A 10265-nucleotide genomic window follows, 5' to 3' on the forward strand; every position below is an offset into this window, starting at 1 on the left:
AAAAAGGTCAAAAAAATTTAAAGTATATATCTCAGATCAATGATGAAGAATATAACCAGATAAAATAATTTAATAAATGCGCAACAATGATCTACACAATTTAAAAATATAATCTTTCACATTTAGCTCGTGTACACACTCGTCACCTCGTATACACGACTTTCAATATATTTTAATAATCACATTAATATCAATTCTAGGGAAAATTTCCCCCACACAAGGTTAGACAAGTCACTTACCTCGACTTGTTCCAATTTAACCAAGTAGTATGCTTTTTTCTCGATTTTCCGATTCCGGTCAACTCGTATCTAGTCATAATTAATTCGATACGGACAACAAAAATTATAGAATTAATTCTATGAGAAAATACTATATGTTTCAATAAAAATCCAAAATTAACTCAAAAATGGCATGTGGGGCCCATGTCTCGGAATCCGGCGAAAGTTATGGAATATGAACGCCCATTCAATCACAAGTCTAACCACACCAAAATGACTAAATTCTAATATTCGACCCTCAAATCCTCAAATCTATCCATGAGGGTTTTACAAAATTTTTCAACTTAAATCACCAATTAAATGTTAAAAACAGTGATGGATTCGGGTAATCTAACTAAGATTGAGTTAAGAACACTTACCTCGATATTTTCTCTGAAAATCTCCCAAAAATCGCCTCAATCCAAGCTCCAAATCGTTAAAAATGGAAAATGGGACAAAGTCCCATTTTCTGAATTTAAACATTCTATCCTGTGGTTTCTTCTTCGCGAACGCGACCCTTGACTTGCGTTCGCGAAGCACAAAAATGTGCTACCCAACTTTCCTCTTCACGAACGCGACCCTTGACTTGCGTTCGCGGAGCACAAAAATGTGTTGCCCAACTTTTCTCTTCGCGAACGCGACCTACGCTTCGCGAACGAGAAGCTTTGCAAACTCAGACCTTCGCGAACGCGTCCCTCACCTCGCAAACGCGTAGAACAAAAGACTGGGGTTCCTAGCTGCCTCACTCTCCTTTGCGAAAGCGACGCCACTCACGCGTTCGCGATGCACACACTGCCCTACCCTTCGCGTTCGCGTCCTCTCCTCCGCGAACGCGTAGAACAAAAATCTCACCAGCTCAGAACACTCTTCGCGAACGCGAAAGAGGAAACCAGAAAAATTACAGCAGCAGATATCAACTATCTCACCAAGGCCAAAAATAATCCGTTAACCATCCGGAACACGCTCGAGCCCCTCGGGATCTCAACCAAATATACCAACAAGTCCTAATGCATCATATGAACTTAGTCGAGTCTTCAAATCACATCCAACAACACTAAAAACATGAATGACACATAGATTCAAGTCTAATAAACTTTAAAACTTTCAATTTCTACAAACGACGCCGGAACATATCAAATCAAGTCCGATTGACCTTAAATTTTGTACACAAGTCATAAATGATATAACAGAGCTGTATCAAAAAGTCAACTCCCCGGTCAAACTTCCAAACTTAAATTTCTATTTTAGCCATTTCAAGCCTAATTTCACTACGGACTTCCAAATAAAATTTTGATCACGCTCCTAAGTCCAAAATTACCATACTGAGCTGTTGGAATCATCAAAATTCTATTCCACGGTCGTTTGCACATAATTCGACATCCGATCACTATTTGAATTTAAACTTTTAATTTTTTTTAAAATTCCATATCTCAGGTTAGGGACCTTGAAATTTGATTTCGGGCATACGCCCAAGTCCCAAATCATGATACGGACCTACCAAAATTGTCAAAATACTGATCCGAGTCCGTTGGCTAAAAATGTTGACCAAGGGCAACTCAGTTGAGTTTTAAAACTCTAATTCATATTTTAATTTATTTTTCGCATAAAAACTTTTCGAAAAATTTTACGGACTGCACACGCAAGTCGAGTAATGATAAATAGTACTTTTTGAGGTCTTAAAAAATAGAATTAATTATTAAATTTAAAGATAACATTTTGGGTCATCACAGAAGTCCCCTTCTATCTTATCTCAGTTGTGTATTATCTTTCAAACAACTGGAATATTATTCAGACCTTTATTTGTATTATTCTAGTAGCTCATGCACTTGTGACACCAGATTCAGAGATGTATTTTGATAATTCGGTATTTATGGCCTTCCGTACTTTATTTCAGTAATTGACTTCTATTTAATTAAAATTTGCTGTAAAATATTTAAGATTATTTTAACGTTGGCTTGCTTAGCAAGTGAAATGTTAGGCGCCATCACGATCCTGAAGGTAAAAATTTCGGGTTGTGATATCATTATGGCTTATTAATAATATTTATTTTATGCGATTTTCTCATCTTTATTGTTGAATATTTTAGTACAATGCCATGAATCATCTCATATTTATGTTATTTTATTAAAAAATACCTTATATAGTTCTGCCTTACTAGGATTAAAGAAATATTTGGAGCACAAATTTTATGTTTTGTCCTATGAAGACTTTATGGAAAAAAATTCGAAACAACCCGAAAACCTGAAAACTCGAAAAAAATCGAGATTTAAAAATCCGACTTTTATTGGTTTGGTTTTGTCTTTAGATTTAATAACCCGATATAATTAGTTTGGTTTGGTAATTATAAAATGCGAACCAATCCGACCTATGTACACCCTATCTAAGAGAATAGTTTAGTAGCCATATTTAAATTGCTAAATGCTATGGATAGGATCCATCATCAATTTTTCACATATGCATCTATAATACGTAACATCATATCTAAAATCAGGTTAACTAATTATCATATCATATTATCATCTCATCTCATACTATATTGTAATTGTAAAGGCCGAAAGTGAAAATTTAAAAACCAAAGTGTCCATCGTAAGTTAAACAACTTTTATATCCTTATAAAACTAATTTAGTACACAATGTATGTAAATTACAAGGTTAGTCATGGAATTTTTAATTGCATTTGTAGATACATGTATCTACGGTAATCACACTATACAAAGTTAATGTTTAAATTAATACATGTATCACCCTATTATTCCATCAAAAACGGGTGCATTAACCAAACTTTTCTTCTTTCCTCTCATGAAGCTAGCAATCAAGGAAATGAATAATTTTTCATTGCGTTAACTTATCATTCTTTCATCATCTTTCAATGTCATCATTTCATTTTTTTTCCTTTCTCAAAGAAAGTTTAACATGTTTATGCATATATAACATGCATTTTATTTGAAATAAAAAAAAGAGAGAGAGGATAAAATGAAGTAAATTAAAAGAATTAAATGATCTAATGAATTGTTTTTAAATCGTCTTTTAGAAGTTTCCAAGTCCCTTTATGTTGATTTCTTTTCTTCAAGTTTTTGGTTAGATTTTCTGTTATTTTATTTGCTTAGCCTTGAAAAGAATCTTTGGGTTTTGTTTAATTTTGTGGGGTTATGTGGTACTTTGTGCTCTTGATGCATGTTTCTCCAAGTTCCAATCTTTTTTGTTAAATTTTATGTTCTTAATTTTGTTTCGGCTTAAATGTGATAATATGCATAAACAGGTTTCCTTTGCTTATTTGCATTTCATTATTATCTAACTAAAGAGATAATATCTTATTAGACTAGCATAACATGATTTTAAAGTAATTTGGTGATGTTTTCATTTGGCTAGAAACTTGCAAGTCAACTAAGAAGGCATGTGAGATAAAAAAAACTAAGAAGGTGACATTCATGCCTTTTTATTTTATTTTATTTTATATTTTATTGGGTTAGCTAAATAACATTAATATTCATCTCTTGACATACTTAATTTAAGTTTTATTTTAAACTCAAATACACTTTTAAACAATATTTGTGATTTTTAAAAAGTTTGTACTCACTGATATAAATACACACGCTTAGCCATATATTAGTTATTTCTAATTGAGACAATTGAAAACACTAATTAATGCACATTATTTCTTGATCCAGATGTCTAATTCTAAATATTTGAATGCATTTTTAAATTTTGGGAGGTTGGAGAGAGAAAGAGACTTGAAAAAATATATTGCATTATTGGGGGTTTGGAATGATAGCCTGGCAAGACTTGAACATAAAACAAGCTGATAAATAGTAACGAAACAATAAAAAACAATTATATCCCATGGTTGAGAGGCCTATAAATTCAAGCCTTTGGAAAGGTATGAAAGACTCAAACAAAAACTTCAAGTAGGCCTGAAGTACTAAAGTCTTACTATGGCGATGTTTAAACTCGGTTTGGTTCTCACTATTCTTCTCGTGGCAACTACATGTTAGTATTCCGTTTATCTTTATCTCTAGTTTGTTCTGTTGTCGTTGACCCCTTGTGTATATGATCTATAACAATAAAAAAAAATAAAAAAAAGTAGTCCGGTGCAGAAAGCATCCCGTATCTATGCAGGGTCTCGGGAAGGGCCGCACCTTAAAAGATGTGATGTAGATAACCTACCCTAATACAACTACTAGTGATTGTTTCAACGGCTCGAACCCCTGACCTATAGGTCACACGGAGACAACTTTACCGTTGTTCCAAAACTCTCCTTGTAAATGATATACAATATACATATATTTGATATGTATGCATGAATATGTATGCGTTCCTATGTCTTGCGATTGATTGTTTTGCTTTTCATGTTATACTTGTCATCATTTAATTTTGATAATATATGTTGGTAAAATATTTCAGTCAATATGGTGTGGTTTTCAAACACACATGTGGATGCTGCACGAAATGCTGATATGGATATCTCAGGACTCGAGAGGAGACTACTGCCACAACTTAATTCCTGGATTACCTGTAACAACAAATGTATCGTAAATAGTGATTGTCATGGTTGCTGGTTTTGCTGCACATGTACAACTTGGAAGTTATGTGGGTATATTGCTTGAAAGTAGTATATTACTGATTAATTGCATGCAACAAACTCTGCAAAATCCTTCATATTTATCTGCGTTTCCGTGTGGTTTTACTGTTTTTATTTTGTTTTGTTTCATGCTTTGTATAATAATGAAGTCAAGTGAAGGGCTTTCTCTGTTGTAAGGAATAATAATGTATTACAGCTTGTTGGATAGTTGTTACGTGATGGTATTGTATTGTTACTTTAAATATAATGATTGTCTTGATTGTTACTTAAATTTATATTGTATCGTATCGAAATGAATTATGAAAAATGCAATTTTATGGAACGACCGATTTGGTGCGGTCGCATCATTACCTTTTTTTTCCCTTATCTTACCCTTCCTTATTATTAAATTATTATATTTTATCCTTTACCCTATCTTTTTATATAATAATTCTACCTCGTACCTTATTTTATATATCGTAAATTTATTTTTTATATTGTTGGTGCGTGACATCATAAAACGACAGCAAACAATACAATCTTTTCAAACATTATTATATACATCAAAATGATACATTATAATAAAATACAATACAATATAATATTATACTATACATTATGGAACGATACATAACAACTATCCAAGTTGTTAGCTGTGAAAGTTGATTGGGTTAGCCTTTTATCCTTTTTTATGACTGATCAGATATTTGCCGGATTATTTAATGAAATTTCAAAAGTCACTGAAGATCGTGTAATGAAGCCAAAAGTTCCTAAAATTACGTCTAATATTTTATTTAATTTGAAGTAGTAACAATAACAACAATAAATACTCTAACAACAATAACAACGACAAATAAATAATATAGAAAAATAAGTTAAAGACTAAAAGCTGAAAATTTAAAAGAGAAACTTGTGGTTTAAGTTAAAGACTAAATTTTAAGTTGGTTTATGTTGAGATAAATAGAGAAACTTGTGCACTATTTTATAATTTACTCTCTAAATAAGCGATAAAGAGGTCATTAACTTCCACTACTGGTGGAAAAATATATTAAAAAATAATTATCCATTCATATTATGCATTAAAAAATGGGTTGTATATAATGAACTTTTAAAAATGAATAACCAATGGATAATCAATGAGTTTAAGTTCTACATTTGCAAAGACATGGTATGTTCCTTAATTTTGGGTGACTAGAAATTCTCCCAAAAGTGATCATATTCAAAAAAAGCCATGGATAATATGGATATCCATATTATACGTCAGTTAACCCTTTTTTATCTGTATTAGATATGGGTTAGGTCGGATATTTTATTGAGGATTTTTCAGAAACCACTATTGTTTAGTAGCTATTAACTTCCTATAACTACCGTATACATAATTACTTCCTATAGCTATTATTCAGTTGTTACGGTGGTGTATTCGTTGTATTCGCGCTACTGTATTCATGAATACAACAGCAAAAAACGCCTAAAAATCAAGACAGTCCAGTTGTACGTGCATGTATTCACATGTATTCGCGCCATGTATTTATGAATACAGTAGCAAAAAACGCCTAAAATCAGGGCAGTGCAGTAGTACGCGCATGTATTCACATGTATTCGCGTCATGTATTCATGAATACAGTAACGACAATCACCTTAAAAATATGTATGTCCAGCTGTCTAATAACGAAAATAATATCAATTAGCGTGATACACTTCTAATATAACTCAACAAAATCAATTCTAACATGCCTCATTATCAACCCAATTAATTAGAATAATTTTTTCAGTTGTATATAACTTTTGTATTTAGTGTGTTTCAATATTATTTTCTTACTGTTGCATTCATTAGATTCAATATTTGTATTTATTATTGCTATAAGAGGTAAAATTTCTTATTTTATCCAATTTTGCATTATCAATTTTCGACCTGTCAATATCTGACCCGCCCGCTCGTTTGCCACCGTAACTCCCGCTAAAGTTTTCTTGACAACAAATGAATTTAAGCTTATTTTTCTTCTTAGAAACACGTTAGCTAATAGAGTAGAACAAGAAAGCATAGAAGCATGTTGAAAACTTAGTATATAAAAGCAAATTGAACATATTTTGTTCAGTTAGCACATCCGAAGATCAAATCCATATATAGCGAAGTGCAAAGATAAGGATTAATTAATTAAAAGAAGATGAACTAAGATAAATAAAATTTCTTTGATTGTGTATATTTAAACGTTGATGTATACATATTTCTTTGAACTAACAATGTTTGTCAAGATGAATAAGAGAGATGTTAGTAATGCATCCCCTTTAGTAACCAGGGAAAATTGGTGGTGGTGGTGATGCGTAAATTGATCCCAAGTTTGGAGGAAGGATAACATCCTCGAAAACAGGTGGAGGGGGAGATGCCAATGGAGCAGGAGGTGGTGATTGAATAGGTTTAGGTGGAGGTGGGGAGTAGACCGGTGGAGGAGGAGAAAAGACTGGAGGTGGTGGTGAGTGAACTGGTGGCGGTGGAGAATGAACTGGAAGAGGTGGGGAATGAACTGGTGGTGGTGGTGGAGAGTGAACTGGAGGAGGTGGCGAATGAACTGGAGGCGGAAGGGATGCCACTGGTGGTGGAGGAGAATGGACTGGTGGTGGTGGGGAGTGAACTGGAGGCGGAGGTGATGCCACTGGTGGTGGAGAAGAATGGACTGGTGGTGGTGGGGAGTGAACTGGAGGCGGAGGTGATGCCACTGGTGGTGGAGAAGACTGGACTGGTGGTGGTGGGGAGTGAACTGGAGGCGGAGGTGATGCCACTAGTGGTGGAGGAGAGTGGACTGGAGGCGGCTGTGGTTTTGGACTTGGCACTGGTGGTGGAGGTGATGCCACTGGTGGTGGAGGAGAGTGGACTGGAGGCGGCTGTGGTTTTGGACTTGGCACTGGTGGTGGAGGCGATGCCACTGGTGGAGGAGGAGAGTGAACCGGAGGTGGGTTTGGTTTTGGACTTGGCACTGGTGGTGGAGGTGATGCCACTGGTGGTGGTGGGGAATGGACGGGAGGTGGCTTTGGTTTTGGACTTGGTACTGGTGGTGGAGGTGATGCTACGGGTGGTGGTGGAGAGTGAACCGGAGGTGGCTTTGGTTTTGGACTTGGTACTGGTGGTGGAGGTGATGCCACGGGTGGGGGTGAAGAGTGAACCGGAGGGGGCTTTGGTTTTGGACTTGGTACTGGTGGGGGCGGTGATGCCACTGGTGGTGGTGGAGAGTGAACCGGAGGTTGTTTTGGTTTTGGACTTGGTACTGATGGGGGCGGTGATGCCACCGATGGTGGTGGAGAGTGAACCGGAGGTGATTTTGGTTTTGGACTTGGTACTGGTGGGGGCGGTGATGCCACGGGTGGTGGTGGAGAGTGAACCGGAGGTGGCTTTGGTTTTGGACTTGGTACTGGTGGTGGTGGAGAGTGAACTGGTGGTGGTAAAGGTGAAATCTTGGGTGGATTAGACTTAGGTGGTTTTGGGGTTGAAGGAGTTCTTTTGGGTGGCATAGGGGGATTTGGTTCCTTTGGTGCTGGTCCTTCTTTGTTAGCTCTACATTTATCTTTACTGCAATCCACAGGTTTGCTCAAAACAGATTGACAATCTCTCTCTTTTCTCTGGTCTGGTCTTCCTCCTAAACAATTTTCCTTATCTTCTACCACAAGATTTTTCTTAAGTGGTGGTGCACAAGCTTTGTCCAAGGCATCAAAATAATTGTAAGAGAATGTGAAATTGGCCAAATTTGGTAAGGTGCAAATAGCCTCTGGAACTTCTCCTATAAACATGTTTGATGCAATATCAAGTACTTGCACTTTCTGCATGAATTTCAAACCCTGAGGCAAGGATCCAACAAACTTATTTCTGCTAATGTCAAAAACCGTTAAGCTCTTGAGCTTAGTGATTTCGTCTGTAACACAACCAGAGAGATTGTTGTTGGTGAAAACAAGCTCATCTAATGTGTTTTCCATTTTGCCAATACTATGAGGGATGCAACCATGGAATTTATTGTTAGCCAAAACCACCACTGAGGCATTGGAATTGCCAATATTTGGAGGAATGGTGGAATGGAAACGATTATTGTTTAGGAAAATAGCATCAAGACTCTTATCAAATAGTTCAGAAGGCACTGATCCTTCAAAATCATTGTACCTAAGATCAAGGTATTTAAGGTTTGGCAACTCCAGCACAACCTTAGGGAATGGCCCCACGAAACGGTTGTTGCTGAAATCAATCTCATCTAAAAGTTTAAGATTTGAAACACTCTTAGGGACGATTCCACAGAATCGATTAGAATTAATATGAATAAGACTAACATCGGATAGGAACCCGAGCTCTACAGGGAGGTGCCCCGCGATGTCTGCATGATTAAGATCAATACCAGCAACAACAGAGATGTTGGGATCATCTAATGCATTATCACAAAAAACACCATTATATGCACAAACATCAGGACCTTCCCAATTACTAGTGAAATTTGATGGATCAGAGTAAATAGCTTTTTTCCAAGCTTGAAGAGCAATGTAAGCTTTCTTTAACCTAGCATTTGCAAATGTCAACTTAATGTTCTTTTCATATTCAACTGGATTTGGAAGATCACCAGTACCAGCGGTAAGCTGGCGACGAGCGATGAGAGCGGCTTCATTATCAGTAAATGCAAAAGAAAAGGATGAAAAAGAAACAAGATTGAGGAGAAGAAAGCAACCTAAGGCCTTTATGCTTGGAGGATTAGCCATTTTTTGTTAAGATCCCCTAAGTCAGACCCAAGGCTGCTTATAGGAATCATGTTGGGAAGGAAAATGGATGGTGTTATATGGAGGTAGAAGGAGGATGGTTCAAGGTTGAGAGTTAGTTGATGTTTTTTCAATTAGCCCCACAGAATTTGGAGGGTTGTAAAGAATTTGATAGACAATTTTTTAGGAGAAAGAATTGTTGAACCTATTGACACGGAAAATCACCAATTATGCTTTTACTAGCTATTTACCGTCTAAAACTAGTGGACATTAATATTTGATTTAATTTTTGTGTATCGTAATATTTTCACTCTTATCAGAACTTAGAAATATTGATAGCATAATAAATCATGGAGAAATACATAAACGTTAGACAATGCAGTACCTTTTTTTCCCCTACATTTCGTTCTCTTTTTTCCCCCTCGCATTGACTAGCTAGTTGGACTTAAAACTATAATCATCATTATGTACTATTTACTAAAATAAAAAATTGAATTTCATTCAATACTCTTACATAATTTATAAGTAACAAAAGGGATGAAGTCGATCACTTTATAGCAAAGTGTCACACCCCTCTTGTGCCCCAAAACGATAATGTGTTTGGGTTGTAGGTTAAATAGTTTTTCCAATTAAAGTGTTAATTTTTGAAATAGAGATTATTTTATTTACAGAGTCGCCACTTGGAATTTATTTTTTGCCGGTGTTCCAAGTCACCTTTTATTTGA

The 10265-nt window shown here is 35.7% G+C and overlaps 1 protein-coding gene and 1 long non-coding RNA gene across 5 annotated transcripts; one reads left to right on the forward strand and one right to left on the reverse strand.

Annotated features, from left to right (window-relative positions):
• The first annotated feature begins 4112 nt into the window (after positions 1-4112).
• LOC104091237 (uncharacterized) lies at positions 4113-5045 on the forward strand. The gene is made up of 2 exons (XR_685102.4): positions 4113-4244; positions 4659-5045. It is a non-coding gene; the product is annotated as an uncharacterized lncRNA (long non-coding RNA).
• Positions 5046-6986: 1941 nt separating this feature from the next.
• LOC104091245 (pollen-specific leucine-rich repeat extensin-like protein 3) lies at positions 6987-9595 on the reverse strand. 4 transcript variants are annotated; one of them, XM_070187775.1, is made up of 2 exons: positions 8144-9595; positions 6987-7903 (listed from the first exon to the last, which is right to left on the reverse strand). In XM_070187775.1, exons 1-2 carry the CDS (start codon positions 9541-9543, stop codon positions 7102-7104), a joined length of 2202 nt encoding a protein of 733 aa, XP_070043876.1. In that variant the 5' UTR covers positions 9544-9595; the 3' UTR covers positions 6987-7101. The 4 variants fall into 4 exon arrangements, with proteins under 4 accessions (XP_070043876.1, XP_070043874.1, XP_070043875.1 ...); XM_070187773.1 differs by having other exon boundaries at positions 6987-8047; XM_070187774.1 differs by having other exon boundaries at positions 8000-9595.
• Positions 9596-10265: the final 670 nt, after the last annotated feature.

This window comes from Nicotiana tomentosiformis, chromosome 10, assembly GCF_000390325.3.
Source record: "Nicotiana tomentosiformis chromosome 10, ASM39032v3, whole genome shotgun sequence".
Lineage (NCBI taxonomy): Eukaryota > Viridiplantae > Streptophyta > Magnoliopsida > Solanales > Solanaceae > Nicotiana > Nicotiana tomentosiformis.